This window comes from Neodiprion lecontei, chromosome 5 (assembly GCF_021901455.1).
Source record: "Neodiprion lecontei isolate iyNeoLeco1 chromosome 5, iyNeoLeco1.1, whole genome shotgun sequence".
Taxonomy (NCBI): Eukaryota; Metazoa; Arthropoda; class Insecta; order Hymenoptera; family Diprionidae; genus Neodiprion; species Neodiprion lecontei.
In genome coordinates this window covers 22,103,486-22,127,698 of record NC_060264.1, presented here as the reverse complement: position 1 = coordinate 22,127,698, position 24,213 = coordinate 22,103,486, and the positions used below count along the sequence as shown (strand labels likewise).

General features: G+C 38.6%; 1 protein-coding gene across 9 annotated transcripts in view; it reads left to right on the top strand.

The window, feature by feature from the left end:
• LOC107221429 (junctophilin-1) overlaps positions 1–24,213 on the top strand; it is a 39,007-nt gene that overhangs the window by 7,595 nt on the left and 7,199 nt on the right. For 7 of the 9 annotated variants that reach the window (XM_046741761.1, XM_046741754.1, XM_046741759.1 and 4 more), the window contains 8 exons: positions 3,039–3,250; positions 10,231–10,532; positions 10,778–10,945; positions 11,560–12,597; positions 12,925–13,011; positions 13,806–14,140; positions 14,319–14,456; positions 15,472–15,757. In XM_046741761.1, coding sequence (XP_046597717.1) covers positions 3,039–3,250; positions 10,231–10,532; positions 10,778–10,945; positions 11,560–12,597; positions 12,925–13,011; positions 13,806–14,140; positions 14,319–14,456; positions 15,472–15,757 — 2,566 coding nt within the window. Of the gene's footprint in view, positions 1–3,038; positions 3,251–10,230; positions 10,533–10,777; positions 10,946–11,559; positions 12,598–12,924; positions 13,012–13,805; positions 14,141–14,318; positions 14,457–15,471; positions 15,758–22,694; positions 23,296–24,213 lie in introns of those variants that run through there. The other 2 variants (XM_046741762.1, XM_046741763.1) reach the window with 2 other exon arrangements.

Here is a 24,213-nt window from a genome sequence, read left to right as displayed (position 1 = left end):
CACTGAAGAAAACAAATACAGACTTCATTCTTTTCTCGTGGTATGCAGGTGTTGTTCGGAATTAAACATTTTTACCACTACTCACTTCCATGACAACACGATAAAATCGTTAAGAAATTTACGTAAAAGAACAAAAAATCTAACAAAACTAAAATAAATACTTGTAAATCACACTGCAATTTATATGGTGAACAATGTTGGTTAACCTTTAACAACTGATCCAATTAAGTTAACTACGATAGTAGAAAAAACGTGTCGTACGACTAAAAAAAAAAATGTTTTTTCTCTCATAAAAACAGTAGGAAAGGAAAATGAAAGAGAAACAAACGAATAAAAGTATCCAAGTTTTTCTTCGACCCTCGCAGTAAGATACATGAACCACGAACAGAATCGGAACCAAATGAGTACATAAATTAGTACATACATAATGCGTTTATGCGTTTGTCGGCTGGATATATATGTGTGTGTGCGTCCTCTTCTGCTATGTAACATATGTCGTACTTGTACACAAATATCAAGGAAGCAACAAGTAGCCGCTTTCTGATGCGTCAGATAATTGGTTGAAAAATTTCACTGCGTTCCATCACATATATCGGGCCATATATTGGCGCAGATATTATGTTCGCATAACGTACCAATTGATCGGTCGAATATTTGTTGTTGAATTTATGTTTGCCTGCACGAAATTCCTTCTTTTGAATAATGATATCTACCGTACTAGTGGGGGTGGAGTTTGTCGATTCGCGAATCGGTTTCAGACGGGGTGTAGGGAATGCTCTATAAGTCCTCCGTGTCAACCTTGACACAGATTATACCGTAGATCCCAGGGGATAGGAATCGTCGTTGATCTGGAAGTAGGGCACCAGGGTACAAGGACACTACTCCATTCGGGTTGCCGGGCCACCGCGCTTCCCAGTCTTGCATTCGATTCTGCAGCTAAGTCGGTAATTCTGTAAAAAGTGTCGCGCCCGATGTGACGTCCTGGGAAATCCATCGAGCTTAGACTAACTTGAAATATTTTTACATTCATGATGAAGTATTTTGAAAATGAAGTAGATGTACCGAAACGGAGCACTCCATTTTTTCTCAAATGATTCGTCAGTCATCGATGACGAAGCGAAATCTGCCGGATCATCTGTTTTTTTTTTCTTTCAAATATGTATACATACGCACACATTTGGAAATTGAATTTCAAACCTCTCGTACAATAGTCGCGGATATAAAATCCTATGCCAATACTCGGTTCTGTATTTAGCAATAGATTTTGAGTACATATTTCGGACGGACACACAATGTTTCCTAGAAACACTTTAAGAGGCGGCGGCAGTAGCAGCAGCAGTATAACCAGCAGGAGGCTCTGGTCGCGCGGGGTGATGCGATTCCAAAAATAATCTAGTCATTCGTTACATCTGGGTGATGCCAGTCGACGAAAGAATTTTCAACCCAGATAAATATCTATATATACATATATAAATAGGTATGTACATGTATAAAATACATACTTCGTCGTGTATTTATATAAATGTTGCAGTACATACATTGGTAACACCTCTTTTAAGTCTCGGTACACATTCCGCCCAATTTCCAAAAAGAATGAACGAATTCGAAGAGGCAAAAATTCTCGTATATATACGCACCACGCATGACACATCAATCACACTATGGCGATGATGCATCTACCTCGGTGCATCACGTTGGCAAACCTTGCTGCGCCTTCGTATTTTTATACCCCTACGTATTACACGGCGTATCGTGTACCTACAAACCCGACTACTTACCTAAACATGCATACACAGGGTGTGCCTAGCCACGTAACGGCCAGCACGGAATTCTATTTTTCTAAAGCGACGAAAAATGAGCATCAAAAATAAGACGGGTTTGGAGTAGAAACCAAATAAGATTTTTCCACTTGTCTTGAGATGGGATAAGCTGGGTTTCGCTTTCGAGTCTTCGAAGAAAGTGTACTGTTTTAGGCTTGAATGATAGCTGAAGTCGTGGAGAATCCAACAAGCCCACGTTCGACTCTGTATGACAACCCAGTCCCGAGATGTCACGTTTCGGAGTTTTGCCTGGCATGCTATACCAGTCAAGCATCGTTCAATGCGTCGCGCGTCGTGGCGTCGCGTTACGTTGCTGTACCTGCTTACGCACCGCGTGCTAGTTCAGCACCCATTCCAACGCCGCTTTTTTCATCGCTCCGTTTCAAAGCTCATATCTCCTGACTTCGTTGACGGATTTTGGTCGTTCAAAGCTCGCTGTGCCCGTCTCGATGTCAGCTATTACGTGGGCGTAGAAAAAATGCTATCGATCTGAAAGAAGATCGTCGGCAGCGCTATATCTGAAAAATAACACGTGACGAGGATATAATTTGTTCAACAAATCGCCGGCGATCTATTATTTCTGATCCTTTACATTGTTTGATATTATATTTATTAGATTGATATTATAGTATATTAGGTGTACTTAAAAACAGAAAAAGGCAGAGTGCTTATTGATCTGTATTTTGTTTCGTTGAAATTTTATATATTTTCATCGGGAGATATACGTCGATAAGCATCTAGTGACCTGAAAATTTTGCTCAAAGGTTTCACTCCGTGCCTCGGGTGTATAATTACCTGTTGGCAACCCCGAAATTAAGCCGTTTACCTACACGTATATACACAGTTAGGGTCACGGGCATCCGGTCAAAGAGGAGACACACAAACGCATGCATACCCACGCACACTTGTGTCCGCGCGTTCCTCACACCGAATCGTGGAATGTGAAATCGCGTGCAGATTATACAATTTTGTAAACTAAACAAGTTTTACTTAACAACGTGGTTAATCGACCGACATGAATTTTATTTCAGCTGGCAGTAGCTTCTACAACGGTTTCACGTGATAAGCTGTACGATATGAGTTGATGAAACAATTGATTCGAAATATAAAAGCTCTCGCGTCATCCTGGAAATAATATAAAAGAATGATCAACCAAATGAACGTCTGCTTCGTCATAATTTCCTTCGTTATAATTTGCTATTGCTTTGTCTTGTGTAGCGGCTCGGCGTACGAGGGACAATGGCAAAACGGAAAACGCCATGGTCTAGGGATGGAGACACGTGGCCGGTGGTTATACAGAGGTGAATGGACTCAAGGGTTTAAAGGACGGTACGGTGTTCGCCAGTCCACCACATCCACCGCAAGGTACGAGGGTACCTGGGCCAGCGGACTTCACGACGGTTACGGATCCGAAACGTACGCGGACAGCGGTGAGTTGCTTGACCTTTACGCCATAAGGAGGATTTCATTTATCCGTGGATTTATTTTGTTGGAAGAAATTCGCCAAACGAAAAATTAGTCTCTTTTTCCTATTTATCTTACCGAGGCATAAACGTTTCGACCGAATGAATACACTTATGATAATGTATTCATACTACGTAAGTGTTGGGGAAATTCGGGTGTGTTTTACGCAAGTGGTATAACGAGATCCTGTGCAATACCAAGACTCCCAGACATGTATTACGCATATACTGCGAAGGGACGTTATGTACGCAATAACAGAGAGAAGCTTCGAATAACAGGAGAGGGAAAGAGGGGAGGTGGGAGTGTAGCGATAGCAGGGGGATGAAAGGAGCGGGGGGGGGGGGGGGGGGGGGAATCAATGCGACCTTGACGACGACGCAACGTCGCGACGGATTGTCGCGTGTAGTGGATACAATGAAAATATATACTAAGAAATAAAAAAAATTGTGCGGAGGAATAGATGCGTGAAAATATTATTTGCTTCTTATTTGTTTTTTCGAAACTTCGTGATATCGAGCTTGAATTATTCGTCAAGTAAAAAGCTGATAGATATTATTGTTTTTCATCACATTCTTATGACGAAATTCGCTGATTGTGAGCTAAGTTTAACTCTAGTTGAATAAGGAGATCAAATATTCTGTCAACGCGTATTAACAACTTCTCAAGGTTGTGCTCGCATCACCATTCATACAAAAAAAGGGACTCTGTAGAAGTTCTAGTTAGTTCTGCAAGTCTCTGAACGCGTTTTTAGTGGCTTCTCAAAGTTGGACTGGATTACCATTGTTGGAAGAAAAAATACTACAAGTATTTTTTCTCCGCGTTTTTATAACTTTCCAAAGTTTAACTCGAATCGTACAAAATGAAGTGAAATGTTATTCTTGGTCTTGGTGTTCATCGGGTTTTCAGAAAGTACGCAATGAATTAAACTCATGTCAAATCGAAAAAGAAGAGGTATAAGTAGAGCTTGAGAATTTTTTATTCGGACTTATAAAAGCCGAGTAAATTAATTGCAATAAAGTTTTTTGCTATCGCACAAATTTAAAAAAACAAATTTGAGCTGAACTTTATTTGTCCAATGAGAAAATTTTCCAAATGCTTGCAAGCGATAAAGGCGCAGGTGCTTCAAGATATACGCCGATAAAACAGCCTTAATGTGTCTAATTCCGTCTTAATTTGACTTCCTTGATCCTTGACTGTGGTGTGGGTATAATAATATATAAATACCCCATACGCTATTAGCTCGGGCTGTAATAACGGCGGTAGCGATGCTTGAAAGCTCGATACGCTGTACGACCAAGTAAAAGTCTCTTGTCGAATAAAAATGCAATAAAACTTATCTCTGCATATAAGTTACATACATGTATTCACGACGTAGATACTGGCGTAATTTATTTTGTGGCTATAATGCTTCTCCCGTCGATGCTGATACACTTTAAAATGCGAGTCAAGAGTGCATATCGTTGTATTAAGAAATTTTAGCGTATAAAACTGAACAGGGCCAGTTCAACCCCTCTACTGAAGAATTGTCTATATTTAATTGTTAATCGAACACGTGTTTTTTTTTTATTCACGTTAAACCTATATATGTACCAAAATTTTGGAAAATCTTCAATATTTCAATTTCAAAGTAAGAATCATAATTTTATTTACGGCTGCTAAACATGTCTAAAACAAGAGTTCCGCAGAATTCAACGGCGAGCTGTCAATTGCTTTCACTTTGAACCGCCATATTGATCGTCAGTTCATCGAAATTCTATATTGGGGCTGAGGACAAAACATCCGACTATAAAGTAAGACAAGATCCCCGCAAATTCGCACAATGAATTGAAATTATTCGAATAACAACTCTAATTTAAAAAAAGAACTTGAAAAACATTTCATACGATCGAAGAGACAATTCGAATAATCAGAATTTTGCGATCAAACAAAATCATGCGTATATGATTAGCAGAATTTGAACTGGTGAAAAAGGGGACAACTCAGCATGGACCTCGGGTCACAGAGATCGGTTAAAATAAACTGACACCTATATGACCAGTCCGTTTATATAATAACTATATCCAGGTCGTTTAGAATTGGGGGATGTTCGGATAGGTATAAAGAGCCGTAAGATCATTTTTGTGCTGCGGGTTTTGCGCCTCCCTCGATCAGGTTCCTGGTTAGTCAGAGGTAAATAAGCCTACCTACATATATACAGGCATATACACCTTTTATTATACACACCAAGGGGGAGGAGAAGGAGGAGGAGGATATCGAGTGGAATTCGGCGCGTGTTCCGGCCCGGTTAAATAGCGATCATGATACGCACGTTGGTAGGATATACACATATATGTATACATGTATATATACAGAGTATTTTCTTCTTACTTTTCTGTACATGCAATGACAAACCAGTTACAAAACGTACCTACCTAATTCGTTCGTATAAATTTCAACCCCTCGGTTGTTTAAATCGATCGATTTCCCGCAGGCGGGAAACCCGACGGTTAACGGAATTCTTTGAATTCAAATATATTCGAATGAAAATAACAGTGCACAGAAAAACACACGAATGGCGGAAATTGTTAGTTCCGAAGTCCGGCTATTTGTCTGTTTCGAACACCTGTATCGTATTATCAAAATTGACTGAAAACCCGACGGCCTGCAGACCAAAATGGGATGATGACAAAATCGTTTTCCGAGTATCTATCTTTCTATCGCTAAGTGCAGGCATCCAACGCCATGTGGCGACGCGTCCATTCGAATGGTTGAGGTTATAGTAGGCGCGTCCGGTTGCGGGTATGTCAGGCGTACCGCCGCCTTTCACATGGACCCGACCTGCTCACCGCCTCAGGTTTGGCGTCTGTAACAGAGCAACCAGCCAGCCGGCGCTTCGTTGAAACGAACTCGACGAGCCAGCAAGCGCTCGATAGCACTCCTAGTCCAGGGAGTACGCAGGGGGTCCCCGGTCCCTCAGTGCCTACATATCCCGCCCGTATATCCTCCACCCAGCTCGTTACCGCACGCTATATTTACACGCCTTTTCCCTCGCTCATAAATATTAAGTGTAGGTACACCGCATATATTTTTCTGCAGCGTATAGGTAACTCATGTATTGTAATACGCATCGGAATGCAACCGGAATCATTTTTGAGTCGAGACTCTCAATCCGTTATAGTGCATAAATTGTCGTAGGTTAGGATTGTTGGATTGGGAACAGAAGCAATTAGAACGAAAAGAAATCGTGGGAATAATCCGGCGACCCTGGAATCAATATGGCGGCCGAAGACGATACAGCTCGTTACGCCTCGGATTGTATTTCGTTCGCAGAATAATTACCAGGACAAAATAATTACCCCGTGATACATCACGTTGAAGAAAATAACAGCAGGATAGGCTGGTCACGTTTTCACCGCAGGGGCAAATTCGAAACGTCGAGAATTCGGGGAGGAAAGTAAATCGGCAATGGCTGCCGTGTAACTACTTACTTCAGTATACATGCGATACGGGAAATGAAAAGATAAAATTAGTGAGATATGAGTGTGGGAACTTCTTTACACATCGATAAATTTTGAAGCTAAATTTTTTCTTCTACGTACCTTTACAGCTTTCTTCGTTATTGACGCTGTATGTACTATAGCGGACAAGTACGGTTGAGTTGCGTAACGGCCTTATAGTTCGTCGTCGCCATCGTCGTCGTCTAGCAAATACTAAATTTAACTTAACACACTCACCCTGTTAGGGTATACATACTCAGACTCTCAATGTCTCTCTGATTTTATGCCGCATCTTGAATATCGCACGGCAGCTCTAATCCGTCCACTTGGCCCTAATCCCAACCCTAATCCAACCTATACAAATCCGAACCACCTAAAAAAAAACCTGAAAAAAAATTATTATTGTAACGATAATCGATTCATTCAACAATTTTCTGTCCACAGCAATTTTAAATATTTTCAATTTGCACAAATGTGACGATAATAGTTCAGGTAGTTGAAACACTAGAGAACGAGGTGAAATTTTACTGAACATATTCAACTCGTGTGGCGAACGAATCACCGATTCTAAAATATATATTTCTTCAAACTCTGTGTAGACGTATGTGTGTATATATAGTAGGCATGCTAGAAATGTAGGCATGTCTGAATACTCGTTTGGGCACGTGAACAACCCATCCTCATCACGTTTAATACTCGTGTGCCTTAAATTTTGTTGAATCGAACAACGATGATGATAATAATATATGGAAATATTCTAACCGTAATTTTTTTCATTAAAAACTACAATTTTGTTTCTTCTGTTTCAATTTTTTTTTTTTTTGTAGTATATACGACGACAGAATTAAGGTATTTTCAAATATTGACTTTGATATGATAAAATCTATTTCAACAACGAGAATATTGAAAAAAAAGTTACAACTACGAAATTACGTTTCTTTCAATTGAGAAAATCAACCACATTTTTACAATATGTGTGAACGCCGCTTTACAGGGTCGACGGTACTGTAATAGACTCGTGCTCAAAGCTCGGCTCTAACCATCGACACGACTTGAGCGTTGCTCCGCGTACACGAGGCGAGAATTTATCAACATGCCCGCGGTTTATACAATTCAACCCTGTTTCCCCATCTTTCACTCTCTCGCTCTCACTCTCGGTCTTACCTTAATCGAAAAATTCATTTCAACGGGAAAATTTGTCTCGGAACTCGTCATGGTAAAAGATTTCAAATAACGTGGAATTCAGGCTGCGTCTTTTAGACCTCCTGAAAATGTTATTGTGCGTCGGTTTCGTCTCAACATGAATATTAATTAATCATCAGCGCTTTTTCTCTACCCGACAAACAAACAATTTATCGACAATGCTAAACAAAGAAAAATAAAAATATCGCACGTATTAATCAATTTTGCCAGTCAATTTCTACGATTCGGTTTCTCCCTACGGTTTTTCTTTCAAACAACTGTCTTCTCTCTGTGCTTTTCTATTCCAGCTCTTTGTTTCTGGCACTAAATTTTGTATACATCGAGTTGTTCTATACTCTGAATTCCGTGATGTCTGCAACATAATGTTCTTGTTTCATAACTAATTATCTACTTCTTTTTCTACCATTACTCTCCTTTATTTTCACTCTAGTTTTCTTTCTGTAACTTCAATTTAATAACTTTCAATTCGATTCACGGCCGTTTTCATTTTAATCACTTTTGTCTTCACCTTCGCTGCTTTACTGATGAATCTAGATTTCGAGCCATCGTGCGATTTTTTCAACTTTTCCGAATCATTTGTTCCCTTTCCTTTTGTTTTTCTTTTTTTTTCGAGATGAAAGATGCGAGGTGGTTGGTCGCGGTTTGTAACTCATTGTCAGCTAGGTAAGATTCAGCTAATTTCATACATTCGTAAAGAGCCTGCTTCGCGCTATTTCAGGATTGACCAGCTATATAGTCCCACTACAGTTACGACAGGGCCGTTCCTTCCCGCGAATCTCCCCCAAAAATTACCTCACTCGCCACTGACTTAACGACCCGAATTACCAAGCGTCATTCAAATGCCCCGAAATTGCAAATTTCCCTTAGAAATTAATGTTCTTACCAGTTCTATTATACACGCGTGACTTTGCAGCATCTCGGTGGATTATAAGACATTTCGCGACGGAGCTTGCGAGTTTGAAAATATTCACTGACTCCGAACGAATTCATGAATTCAAATTACTTTACGTAACTTTGACTTAATCCAGAAGTTTCATCCTAGTAAGATCAATAAAACAGATCTCTTGTACAAACGTTAAAAAAATTTTCCATTGATGTTGATTCTTCTGAAGGTTTATTTAAATCGTTGCTATATCCATTTGATCGTACGAGGAGTCTAAAAACTTTTCTTTAACTCTACCCGCCATTTTTCATTTCAACTTTCCTCAATTCTGGACCAGAAAGTAACAGCGATAAAAATATATATATATATATATATATATTTAGGCATGAATAGACAAGCCAATCAAACGGAAGTGAGATTTAAAAACTGCCCGCAATAACGTCGGTTAAGTTTTTTGGTCTAGCTAGGTTATTATTCACTGTACTCGTATGTATTTGGTTGGAAAACCATTGGAAAAACTGAGTTCATTTTATTTCGTAATATTTTGGATTTAGAGAAAGGATTTACCAAGTTTTTTTCCTTGTGCTTCCAACCAAACACTTATGGATACAGTAATTCTTCGATGGCGTCAAAAAAATTCATGTCATACATTATTAAGGTGGTTTGAGCACGGGGACACGTGGCCAATTTAACGGGATTTACAAGAATCCGTCAAATTTCTTCTGAAAACTATGAGTGAATTCAAAATTTTCATTTTTCCGCAAGACGGTCTTTGGGGCTATATTTTACAAATTATTCTATTATCAAGTAATATGATAATATATTAGTTGTAGCTGACCAAAGCACACTTTCCCATATCTAAAAGCTCATATTATGAAAAATTTGAATTTGAACCGACGTTTTGAGAAAAAATTATATCGAATCTCATGCCAATCACAATCGCAAAGCCTTAAAAAGATGCAATAGTCACTTTTTCCTGACCGAATAAAATTTCACTTATTCGGACAATTACCCGCGCTTACGAATCACTGAAGAAAAAAAGTCGCGCTATTCCACATGGAATGCTGAATGCAAATATCCAAAAAAAAGTTTTGTTTCACGCACCAATAACGCCAAGGAATGTATTCCTGTAATTGAATTACCACTTATTACAGGAATACATTTTCTGACGTTATTTTTGCATAAAATAAAACAGGTTTTGGATATTCTTCTTCGAAATGGCATTTAAAACTGCCTCGACTGCAAGATTTTCGCAAAAGCGATTCGCAAGCTTTAGGAACAGCCAAAACAAGTGACATTCTACTCGGTCGGTAAGGACGAACTGCAGAATCCTCTTAACCCTCGTTATGATTGACTGTAAATAATTGCTGTACCGTTCTTGAAGGAACCTATCAGGGCCAATGGCTCCGAGGGATGCGACACGGTTACGGAGTGAGGGCGAGCGCCCCGTTCGGCCTCGCTTCGCACTACAAGCCGCCGAAGCAGGTGAGGGCGTCCCTGACGTCCCTAAGAAGCGCCGACGGGGGACCAGCGCCCCCAGCTCCGACCCCTGAACCAACGGACCGACGAGATCGACGGGTTGATGACAGCCGAGGGGGATTTGTCCTGAAGGCGAGGAGCGACGATCCTCCAGCGCGACGGAAAAGTCTGACAGAGAAATCAGGCCTGAAGAAGGGATTACTCTCGGTGGGTAAAATTGTGTTTTTGAACGAGGTTGTAAAGTGCGTGACGTCAATGTAACGAAACATTGCTGGAAAAAAACCTACAAGATATCGACAACTTCAAAATGAATTTGGAGGAGTGGAGTTTACAGAATATGAGAATGTTTGGATTTATTGTACGGCTTACTGAATTTCACTGACGACGATTATAATGAGAGCAGGAACAGATAGTCTCTATCTTGAATCACGTTGTTTTTTTTTCTTTCTCAGGGTTTGAAAATCCGCAAGCAACGGAGCACCGGTGACCTTGAAAAACGTGGCACGGGCGGAAGCATACGAAGCAATGCGAGTTCTGCGTCATGGATGTCGACCGAGAGCTCGCAGAGCCAAGCGTCGGCCTCCGTCCACACGGATAGCAATGCCTCTTTCGTCATTGAGGTAAAGTTCATCGGCAGTTGGATCACTTAAACCTGTACTTTCAATTCGACGAATAATAACTGCGACCGTTGAATCACCTGTATTTTGATGTTTCCTACAGCACATTTGTTTCGCAACTTGAATTATATAGATTTTTCACATCGTGATCCCCGAACTTTTTAAAAAGAGGCAGACTTGGAACAGAAGGATTCTATGTGGCATACCGGAGCCGTCAAATTGCAACCACGAATTTGGTCACTTTTCTGAAAAACCACGAATACCAACCTTGATGAGCGTCTAATCAGTTTCAGTCACTTTCATTCCCCATATTGGGATTTTATTTGTTGAATTTCACCGTTTCGAGTCAGGATTAAAATTCTAAGGTTTCGAACATCCGCGGAAATCAAGTGTTACCTACAATATTCTGCTTAACGGTATTTTTGTTAGGGACTCTCATTAAAGTCTTGGCGAACTGAACAGAAAAACATTTCTTAGTTCATTTGAAAGAAATTGGATTTTTCGACACCGTGATCAGTATTCCGAGACCTCAGAAAGGTGCTGAAACGCGTTGAGCATCATGTTTAAGAGTAAAAATGGATGAAGAAGCACATTGTATGAACGTGATGACGTTTCAGGACGAGCAGATGGATGCATCGGTGACCGAGACGTACCTTGGAGAGTGGAAAAACGACAGAAGAACAGGATTTGGAATATCGGAACGAAGCGACGGCCTCCGATACGAAGGGGAGTGGTTCAACAATCGAAAATACGGCTACGGAGTAACGACGTTCCGTGACGGAAGCAAGGAGGAGGGAAAATACAAGAACAACGTGTTGATAACGAGCCAGAAGAAGAAACACCTCTTCCTGATCCGCTCAGCAAAGTTCAGAGAGCGAATAGAGGCGGCAGTGAACGCCGCCCAACGGGCGAGCAAGATCGCCCTGCAAAAGGCGGACATCGCGATATCGCGGACGGCAACCGCTAGAGGGAAGGCCGAGCTCGCTGACATAGCGGCGGAACATGCGCGCGAGGATTCGGACATCGCGCAGCACACCGCGCGCCAGTTTGCGCCTGACTTCAGGCAGCCGGGACTCGAGCGCCTGCGCAATCGCGAGATCCCAAAGTACGTCCCGCCGCCACAGGACGCAGCGCCGGCCAAGAGCATCCTACTTAAGAGCAGCGGGGCTCAGGATCAGGCCCAAATTCAGGGCCCTTCCTTGCCGGGAGAGACGACCGCGAGTCCCTCAGCGCCTAGTCAATCCTTGACTCAGTCGATAACGCAGTCCATGCGACGGGCTAGCATGCGGCCGGCGCAGAGCCTGAGCCAGAACCAAAACCCGGTTGGTAACACTCAGAACCAACAGAACCAGAACCAGTACACGGCCCAGAGTCAGAACCAGTACACGAACCCGCCCTCCAACAATCCGTACAATCAAACGCAGCCGAATATTAACCAGATGCAAAATCAGTTTCAACAGCAATACGTAGCGCAGAATTCTTATGGTCTGGGAGGGCAGAGCCAGTTTGGAGCGCAGAACAACGGCGGTACTCCCACACAATTCGGACAGAGCCAGGCGCAGAATCAGGAGCAGACCGAACAGTATCAGGCTTACCAGACCGCACAGGGGTACCAAAACCAGTACCAGAATCAGCAGGGGTATCCGAACCAGCAGGTAATCAAAAAAAACGCTGTCACGAATCGATGTTCATAGAACTTTCTTTTGAAAAGGTTACAAAGTTAGCGCGCAGGAAGTTGCGAAGAGTCACGTTTCATTCTCTTTCTTCAGTGTCTTGAAAGTTGTGTGTGATTATGTTATTAATTCCCGTTAAATTCTGCGCAGAATTTTAGTGATCTATTTCTGTATATCCGTGGATTAGTCATTCGTTTCTTGCCGTGTATGCCCTTGTTGATGGTTGAGTAGAGGAAAGATTTTGCCAGATTACGGGGACCGGGATTCACTGATTCATGGTCGCATAAACGGACCGACTTTACGTTCTAGATGCTAATATCGCCTTTTACTACCTCCATCGGCCCGATGACGCAGCTACCCCAGATGAATCAGTTTTACGGAGAACAACTGTACCGCGTAAGCCGTATTGTTATTAGTAGTCGTTGTTTCTCCTCTTTGGAAACTAAATATGAGCATACCCTGCGATACCATTTGAATAACCCTGGCCTAACAAAACTAAGTGAACAACAAAAATGGTAATTATCGTTCAGTCTTTTGGATAACTTGCGTCGATCTTCCAAAATCCTTTTTGTTCTTAGTACTTTTTTCAAGATTGTTATCGTTGTAAATACCTGTGACTGATCTTCAATAACGGTCTTTCGTTCAATCATGTTTTCACCCCCTACTTAAAGGAACTTGTTATGGTGTACGTGTGTATGAATAGTTTCTCAGTGGAGAGTGAATCGATGAAACTGACGCACGAAACTGAAACACGAGTTTCTCAGTTAAGAATGGATCGATGAGACCAACACATAAAACCGATACACGGTAGTTCTTCCCAACCGAGCGAAGCAAGCGACGATGCTGGAAGCGAGCAACAAGCCGGGTTTGGCACGCAAAGCGCGTAGAGGCCAAGGCCGAACATCGAGGCGCGGTAAAGCCGATTTTTGCTTTTGCTATATGCGTCTGTGAAATAAATATTGAATTTCCAAATGTATTCCACTTGAACATGCATTTCATTTTAATTGAATTTGATATCAAAACGCATAAGAAGTTCCTTCTGTCGAGCGTCCCGCCACGGCCAGCCCCATGTCTTTTTAAATAAAAAACCCTACTGTGATGTTAATAAGAGGATTCGCTCCGTGGTTTTTATGGTTCACACAATGTCACTGTACTCAGACCGTGTTTCGATAGTAGTCTTCTGATTCCAGAATGCGGTGCCCAACCAGTACGCACCAACACCGCTAAACAACCAAGTGAATCAAACTAATCAGATCAGCCAAATGAATCAAATGCAGAACCAAATCAATAGCCAAGCCCAAAATCAGTACATGCCAAACTACGTCCAGCAGCCGCAGCAACATCAACAGCAGCAGCAACAGCAGCAACAGCCACAACAACAACAGTACCAAAACGACCCGACTGGTGTTCTTCAAGATCAGCAAAGGGGCATCAACACCGGTGCCAGCATACGAAGGAACAGCAGGATACTCAGCCCTCAGGACAGACCTCCGGGACCTCCTATGGCCCAGGCATTTAGCGACAGGTGATTTACGATCTTGAACCTCTTCCAGGGTTCTGTTCAAGACTTTGGTGGCTCTTCTACTCTTCGGCAGTCTCGATCGTGATGGATTAATTGATGATTATCTTGGATTTTTGTTACGAATGTATTTTCTCCTCTTGTTACTGTGTTGGTTGATTTCGTATATGGCCTCTGTCTGCAGACTGGATCACTACAAACGACCTCCCAGCCGAGATAGTTCGGTTGATCGGTACGCCAGGGCTCACTCGAGGCTTACCGGTTCTAGACAACCGTCAATCGACAAGGGACAAGTTCCACAGTCCCAGGAATCGATCGACAGGTAATTTTCAGAATGACAGATCGACGGGTACGAATAGTGATAACCTGTTACGATCGGTATTATCCTAAATGTCTAATCAATAGAAGATCTGAAGTAAATTTCAATGAAAGAAGAAAAGACAGTAGTGGTGTAAAATAATACATCACGTAACGTGCCAATAACCGATTTTATTCCCTTGTTGCATATAGTATTTTATTTCCGACTTAACCATGGCCACTTTATTGACTTGAAAAGTGGCTTCTCCATTAGCGGGAGAAAAGTCCTACTTTTTTTCCTACAAATTAACGGGAAAAAAGAACTTTCCTGACGCAAATTGAGGGCAAAAATAAGTATCTGGGGAAAAAGTATGAGCTGAAATAATATGCCATTTTTGTCCTGTTTTTCAAGTCAATAAAGTGGCCATTACAGTTAAGTCGAGAATAAAGTATTTGGCAATCGGTTATCGTCGTCTTATGCCTAAATTCACTTTTAGGAATAAACACAAGCAATGATAAATATCGACATTTATTTCAGACAAAACAAATCAAGATCGATTAACACAAATCTTTGAAAATCTGTTGGTATTACTATAACCTTGAATTACTTATGAATACCTACACTAATTGCAGAAAATAAACACGAGATTGACGTATACAAATTTCTGGAAATCAGTTAGCATTATTACGATCTTACAATCCCGGATACGTTTTTCAAATACAGTAATCAATTAAATAATAAAAAAATGAGAAATTGACATATTGTATGTGTATGATTAATATTATAAAATCGGTTATCACGAATACAATTTTTCCGAGTCTGAATTCATTCCCATGGAAAAAATAAAATGTAGAAATCGGTAAGCAGCCAACTTACGAATTCCCTGATGAAAGTAAAAAAATTGTTTGAGTGAAAACCATGTAAATCGATAAACTTCGTTAAACATCAGCCGTTGTCATTAAAATATGGCGTTAAGTTACTGTCCCAAGTCTCGGTGACATTGACAACCGATCGATCCATATTGCTGAATTAATTTCAGATCGGCAAGAGGCGCGAGCACGTTCAGATCGGCAACACCGTTGAACGGATCGGCGATCGGTAGCGGCGCTGCTACTCCTGTGTACACGGTACCGACGTCGAGTCAGTTCGAGGGTGCGCTACTCCGTAATCGTGGACTTGGCCAGGACATCCTACCGAGTCCAGGACAACCGAAACGTACCGAGAGCCTCTACGTCAGTCCGGCTCGAGGGGGTTCGATTTCTGCGATCGGCGGAGGCGGCGCTGGGGGCGGCGGCGGCGGCGGCGGCGGGGGTGGAGGACCGAAGGTGAGTCTTTAGCGCACTTGCATCGATATGACTATTATCATTACTACTACCATCCTTTATTTTGTTATTCTTATTACATGTTATTTTACGAGACCTCTTTTCATTTCCCGTTCGTTCTCTGCTTTGTTTTTGCTACTTTCGCAGTATTTCCTTTGTGCACAAAACTAACGAATTATCCTTATATTGTTTTGTTTGGTAGTTTGGTTGTGCGATCGCCATTTACAGTTTGACTTCACCAATCCTGAAATCTGATAAAAACATCCAGAATAGAAATTATTTAGATTGTAATTCAGGTACCGAAAAGACATGGGCGTAATCAAAAAAATTAACGAAAATACACCGTGATACAGAAGAAAAAAAAAAAAAAAAAAAACCAAACACGGTCGAACGTTTTTCGTGGTTTTCATTCTGTTTTCAATTTTATTACAAAATATCATTTCCCTCACGTCATAAATACCTCTGCTTTATTCTTTACACGTACACTTATTATTTCGTTCCTAATGTACGTATACCTATATAGACATGGGTAAATTAATCATAATTCAGTAAGCCATAGCAATTGTGTAGTATGTTATCATACGTATACGTATATTACACCCTACGTATCCATATACATATTTTATACTCACCTAGCGTATTCTCTCCTAGGCGCAAAACGAAGTATTACACACGTTATTAGTAGTCTGATATAATAAGCACTTCGGTCTCACTGCAATGTCTTTGTTATACGATTTTTGTCTCCTTTCATTCTCATTCCTCGAAATTCTAATTAACCTAATATACCAATTCATTACGTACACGAACTTTCCGAGAACCGCATTACATAGAATATTAGTATATTATACACTGTAGTGAACCTTAATTAGATTATATTGTATACATATATATTCTTATAGTGTATCTACCGTTGTTAATCAGTCGCCCTTCCAATTATACGTAGTGTACACATCCGACAATGAGTATTTAAATTAACTTTTTCGATTCTTGTTGTCGTGCAGACGTTTAATTACAGCGTAAAACCAAAAACTAGCTAAACATAGATAAAGACAAATCGCACAATAAAAAATCCAATCGAATAACGATGGTGACAAAAGTGAAAATACACGGTACAGTAACAATATCGCGCACAATATAAACCGATCGGCGAATTAGATTGTTAAACTATTTAAATGGAAGAAATGAAGCAGAAAAATAACATGCTGAAAAAACACAAATCAGTGAAGAAAAATTAATACCGAGGAAAAAAGAGAGGGATGAAAAGGTCCAGTTCCCATTCGCTCACATCTCATACTTATATTTTTGTTTCTTTTTTTTTTTCTCTCTCTCTCTCTCTTTCAACACAGGTATAATATATCATACGTATCCGATTCAAACGAAACGCAAGACGACACGTGAATATGAATATATTTGCAAACTCATGGCGTTTTTTTTTTCTTTCATCCGTTCTTTGGTTTTCTGTCATTGTATTCTGTGCATGCGATCCCAGGAATCGAAAAGGAAGGTCCCTGCCCCCGCCGCCGCCGCCGCCGCCGAAACCAGTTCCGCGGGGCGGGCAACCCTATGAGAGTATAAGTATTTATAAATACCACTATAATATATACGTACACATACATACACGCATACATGCATTCATACATACATACATGCTGCATATAGCGATACATATATATATATATACATATACATATATATAGATATTAAAATTGAAAAGCCTGGCACTGATAATAATATGAAATGAAATAGCGTGAAAAGTTGACACACGGGGAAATAAATATTGATAAATAAATAATCATGATGAACCGTTAACGAGGGTGACTTATGTTAGGCATATATAGGTATATAATACGTATTTTGTGTACAAAATAGCGAAAGCATTTGATGAACGTTACTGTTACTACCTATTAGTATTGTTTATTATTATTACTATTATTATTATTATTATTATTATTATTATTGTTATTATTATTATTATTATTATTATTGCTATTATTTATTATTCATTTATTTATTATTTCGATTATTATCATTATGGATGTGTATGTAATGATTACACGCATGTGACGTAGATATTATAGTAAGAATAACCAGTAATATTATAAAGTGTGAGTGTCGTATGGTCTGAAGTGTGCGCAATGTGGATGGGCAACTGGGTTATCAGATGACCGTGTTTTAGGTCAATTAGATGAATATTGAGTCGTGGAAAATTTCGTGCAAACCACAAAGGTTTTATTGTGTCGGTTTCAAGTGATATAAAGCAGCATATGCGACAAAGCACAAAGTTCGTTATTTAATGTGGCCAAGTTATTAATCTCAGCGTATTCCGGTACTTTGGATTCGTACATACATGTATATTTAACGTACAGTACTTGCGACCACGAAACCTTTCGCTTATTTTTTTAATATCATTTATATATACGTTCGGTTGTTTATTATCGTACGGTATGTATAAAAAAATTTCATCAATAATTTCAATCTCATTTCATTCGTGATTTACTTTCGTTCTATTCATTTCTTCTTACATTCCGTGTTGATTTTTCTTATCAAGTTCCTTCGCTGTTTGATTTTCACTTTTCTAATTTAGTCCGAGTTCTCATTTCCAAGCTATTTTCGATATTTCAAATGTTGTCCTCTTTCACATTTCTTATCGTAGTTTTCAATTCGTTTGTCAACGAAAACAAATGTAACACGTTCCCGTTGCTGTTATTCTTGTTGTTGTTGTTGTTGTTGTTGTTGTTGTTGTTGTCGTTGGTGTTATTGTTGTTGCCTTTAATAAAATTGCTGTCACTTTATTTAGATACCAAATGTATTAAGTTAGGTGTTTAACATGTTGAAAATTTCTTTCCTATGATACAGGGCTATTTGATTTTTCATTAATTCTACGAATATTTTGATCTTTGCTTTTTATTTTTATCGATAATTTTAAAGTGAAACAAGATAAATGCAACGCCGCTGAAAACACATTTTCACTGACCAAGTTCTTTGGCAATGTTGTGTTTATTTAGTTTGATCAATGTTAGAAAATTTGCGGAAAATGACAGCAGGGTTTTTTTTCTCAGATACAATATCCATAACCAAATTGGCCAAAATCATAGTAAAGAATGAAGTCAGTAATACTCATTTATTTCAGTAGTAAATATACTAGATTTGTATTTCACACGTGCATACATACCTGTATACATTATATGTATATTGTTCGATATAGAATTTACCTAGTTATATTGGAATTACGTAATCAAAATCACGGAGACACGCGTGAAAATTGCAATTCATTCTATGGAAATAAGAGTCACTTTATCTTTTTTTTTTTAAAAAAAAGGGTCTCTCGATTATGCATCCCTGTTCATAAATTAATTTATCAGCGTCGTTTGTTTTCAAATATTCATCTTCATTTTCCGATTTCATTTTCACGCTACAATATTTTATATTCGATGTGGAATCGTGGGAGGAATAGCTTTCGGGAGAGAAAACAAAACAAATGAAAAAAATCATTCCGTTTATTTTAAACTGTTAGTATTGGAATATTGAAAAGCGATTTTTCGAGGATAGTATAAATCGCGTTATTCGTTCTTGTTGAATGTATTTATACACTTCTGGAACGGTATATAATATGTGTTATACGAGTACATGTGTATTTATAGACTTCCGATCGTCGAATTACTGGAAACGTTCGTCAGTTGCCAATTTCAAACGGAAAAACGTTTTTTATTCCCGGAAAACATCTTATATACGCGTATATTATACATATATGTATACATAGCAGGATATTCACCTGCTCATCTCATATATATATATATATATATATATATAGGACTGTATAATATCATAACAGCGAGATGTTAATTCGATCCAGTCAAAATTTAGAGAAGTATTTCAATAAGATGAAGCTGAAGAAGTTCGAAGAAATATAAATTCATATATCTGGCCGTATTCATTATTATTCCAAGCACGTATTATGCATACAACAACGCAACACGAAACTCAACGCTTCATTATTTCTTCTTTCGGTATTTGATTTTTTTTTTTTTTTTTATTCTTCAAATTTTTAATCAAACCGTGAAACCAATTCGAAATATTCCCTTTTCTCCTATACTCATTAATCGAATTATTCATAGTCTCGTGATTGAGTACACGTTTAGGTATATAACTGTATATTGTAAACATGTTGAACAGTATAGTTGGACATAGTTATTAGCTGACTATATCTTATATATTTGAACGATTATATAACGGACGAATTTACAATAACTAGTAGTAGAAGAAAAAAAAAAACAAGTGTGGGGAAAAAACTGTAAAACTGGGAAATTGAGAACACCGTAACGAAAGGAGAATTTAATTAAACATTATTATCTATGAAAAATTTGACCGTCATTAAAAATTTAAAAGATATGTACATAATATAAAATTTCAATACTAATAATGATAATTAACAATTGATACCGTGTTGAAATTGATAGTTCCTCATATTGTATTCTATGGCACAAACAAAGTATATAACCGGAACATTTTATATACGAAACATACAAACACCTATTGCTGAAATAACCCAAAAATCAGCGATCTACGAGAAAAAGAGAGAGCGAGCGAGAGTGAGAAAGAGACAGAAACAGAGCAAATAGAAATAAAGAACTATTATACTAAACAAAACAAAAAAAAAAAAAAAACAAAAACAACTTAAGATAATAATAACGATGGTGATAATGATGATGAAGTAATCAGTCAATAGTCTAGAAACAAACGATAAAAAAAAATAAATAAATGCAGATGAACTTCAAAGAAAGAATAAAAAATAATAAATGTAATAAGAAGCCCTCCATTCATTTTCGATAATGATAAAACCAGAGCCAAAACATTCATTTAAAAAGTAATATACACATATATTATATACATAGATTCACAATATTTTATTGTGTGAGCAGTATATAAACAATATGTGTAATATATTTGATAAATATTACAATAACTGTATTAAGCATTTTTTGGAATTGTTGAAACTATTGTAATTTAGATAATGTTACATACATAATATTTTTCTGAAATAATTATGCTATAATAAATACGATGTAAAATATGTATATTCTTTATGAAATTCAGGCGAAACCTCAGAGTGAAAGAAATCTACGGCAAAAACGAAAAAGTTATCGAGCAGAAAAAAATTCTGCTACGACATAATATCGCGAAGACAAATTTCCCAACGCGTAATTGCGAATCTTCGGCACGCACACAAATACACCTAAAATTGTATGATAATATTGAACAATTACACTTATGGGTACAAAGTAAGGGTAAAAAAAAAATCCTATAAAAGGAAAGATTATTAAAAAAAAAAAAAAACAAAGCGATTTGTTCACGTTAATCTTATATCGTGTTATACACCCGTGAATTGTGTATTTCGATATGTAAAAAGAACTACATACAAATGCATATAATATACAGTGTAGTTGACAGAAATAAAAAGAAAAGTAAGAAACAACATATTTATTATTTCTTTTATCTGGTGAAAACTATTAATACAATTATTATTGCTATTATATTGTTGTTGTTACTACTATCATTTGTTAAATGAGGAGGAAAGGTTGCGCGGCCTGGTGCGGCGGGGACCTTTCCAATATTTTATACATGCATCGAGTTTTTTTCTCACTCATAGATAAGGTTCAAGCACATATTGCTAAAAGCGTTCATGCATATACACGCATGTAATCAACGAAACTAATAACATTCAGTTGGCATATTGTCACAAGATTTTCACATATTTTTTTTACGCCTACGTATGCTCTCTCATAAATCATTTTCGTCGTTGTTATTATTATTATTATTATTGTTATTGTTATTGTTGTTATTGTTATTATTATCTTCTACGCTCACTTGAGGTACTTTTTTCTGTTCTCGTTTTTTCTGGATGACTTTCCTTGTCCATTTTCGTAATGACTTCATTTTGTTTCACATCTTCTAACCAATAATACATTCCGGGATTTTTACGCAGTATAAATCTAAACATTTAAATATCACTTGAACCCCCTCCCCCTCTCTCCCGCAACAAACCCCATGTCGTCTCACCGTTCCACGTTTTCAGCGTAAATCGCAAAGATTTGTGTGTAATTTCTAATTCGTTTTGGTTTTTCGTTGTTGCTTTTGGACTGCAAAATAATCTGCACGCTTTCACTTAGGTATCCGTTTCAAATGTTTAGCCAATGGAGAAATATCTGATTTGAAAATATCGTTGCTGACTTAAATATTCGTCGATATTGTAATTAGTATGAAACACGTTTGTCATTTATGTTGCTGGGTGATTAAAAAAAAATGTACCAACAGAGGAAAAAAACCAGTAAAAACAATTTTTCCAAAAACTAAACTTTTGATTGAACACCAAAAAAAATAGAAAAAATAAAAATTGTACGGAAATAAAAACCAGTGGTGCACACCATCAACAAGAATACGATCATCAAAATTATCTGTAAATCGGTTGTACAAGCGTAGGAAAGTTTTTCCATTTGGAATGGGTCCAAAGTCTTTCGCGTTGTCACCGCATCTCTAAAAAGCGAGAAAAATAATGGAAGAAAAGTAAAAAAAAAAAAGAAATGAAAAGAAGATACGGCGTGAAATTTAAAACCTTAAAAAGTTCTCAAATACAATTCAAATAATATTACAGGTGTTTGCAGAAATAAGAATACGTTCTATACGCGAGAGAATCAAGTACAAACAAAGAAGACAAAAACCAAAAAAAGACCGTTGGTCGGATTCTAGATGGTCAGGGTTAAACGCTGGTCGAGTTGGCATAGAAAGCCTCGATTTAACGAGCATCCGCGCATAAATATAGGCATAGAGTGAGAACGTTGATGTTACACAGCCGCAGCGGTGACTAATTGCAAAAGGAATCGTTGAGAGGAGCGTGGCGGCAGCAGCTATTTCGGCCTCAATAGTGGGGCGAATCTATTTTCGGGTTACCCGGGCCAGGGGCGGGCGGTTGGTAACGCTCGGTCAGCAGTCCTCGGGAGATGTTCATCAGGCAGACTTAATCTTCGATTCTTGATGGGAAAGGTTAATCGGTCAATACGATAACAACGACACATCGCCGTTGGTCACACCATAATTACTATTAATCATTGTTACGACATACCCTCGGCGAACGACGACATGGGTTAAAACGCGCAGGCGCGCTCTCCCAGAGTGAAAGTGGCTCAAGTCATCGCGGTGTTCCGAAATCAAATTCAAATTAAATTTCAAACTTTCCGCCCGTCGGTGAAATCGAACACACTCACGCTACGTCAGCATATTCAAATAAAATAATTATCGTCCGTATGGGGGAAGAGGAAAACGATTTCTCCCCGTTGTTTAGATTCTGAATCTCAAATCCAGAGCGAAATAGACAGCATCGAGGGCCGGACGAACGTTCGAAATTCAAATTCGCGCGCGAAAATCTCGGTTGACCTGCAAACATGCTGTGGTCGGATCCGGACGAGGAAGAGGAGGCTCTGCTTTGCAGCCCCGCGCTGATGGCAAGGAGGGCATCCGAATCGTGGATAGTCGCTCCTCCCGTTGAGGTATGATGATGTCCGTGAAGTATGCCGCAGTTTAGACTGCGGCTAGTAATCTGCAATACCTTTTTACAATCTAATTTGATTCTTCGGATAGATTGTTTTTTATCTCTTGGAATTCAATTCCGAATTGTTCATCAATTTTTCGAATTCGAAAGCTGATGAAAAATGTTTTTTTTGCCTATCTATGAATTTCTCAATCCATGATTCGCCACGTTGGTCATTTTACGTAGGACAAAATTGAGAAAAAGAAAAGAAACGAATAATACATTTAGAACGACTCAAAGCCACTGAAATTTGTTTAAAGATGTCCAAAAGACGAGCTCATCCTTTGAACACGCTGAAAAGATGTTTAGATTTTGAAGGCGTCTTTTCGTGATTGTGTTAATTTGAGAATGTTATAATTTTTTCAGTATTTTGTTTACCGAGTGTTTTGTTATCATTTAAGTTCTGTCAAAAATATACAGTAGAAATTACTATACACATGATGAAGGGAGAAAACAGAACGACATTAACGATTATAGATCGACTTGATCTATCATAATTGATTAACTATTCTGTTATTTTTTATAGACTCCTGCCTTACAACGTATAGTAGTACGGCACAATTTGATAAAATATAATAAACTTAACATAACGTACATGAACTTGGCTCGCCCAGTGTCGAAAATGTGAATTCGGACTATTGCATAATTTGCCGTTAATTATCCGTAAATTAGTCGCGCGACTTATTTTTTTGTCGCACTCAATTTTCAAAAAAAAAGGGGATGGCGTGCTAACTTTTCAAAAACTTAGCGCGCCATCTACCAAAAAAAAAACGCACAGCGAGCATCATGCGTAATTCTGATTTGGTTGATAATTTGCCGTAAAGAAGCCGCAAATTAGTCGCGCGGCTTTTTTTTTTTGTCCCACTCAGTTTTCAAA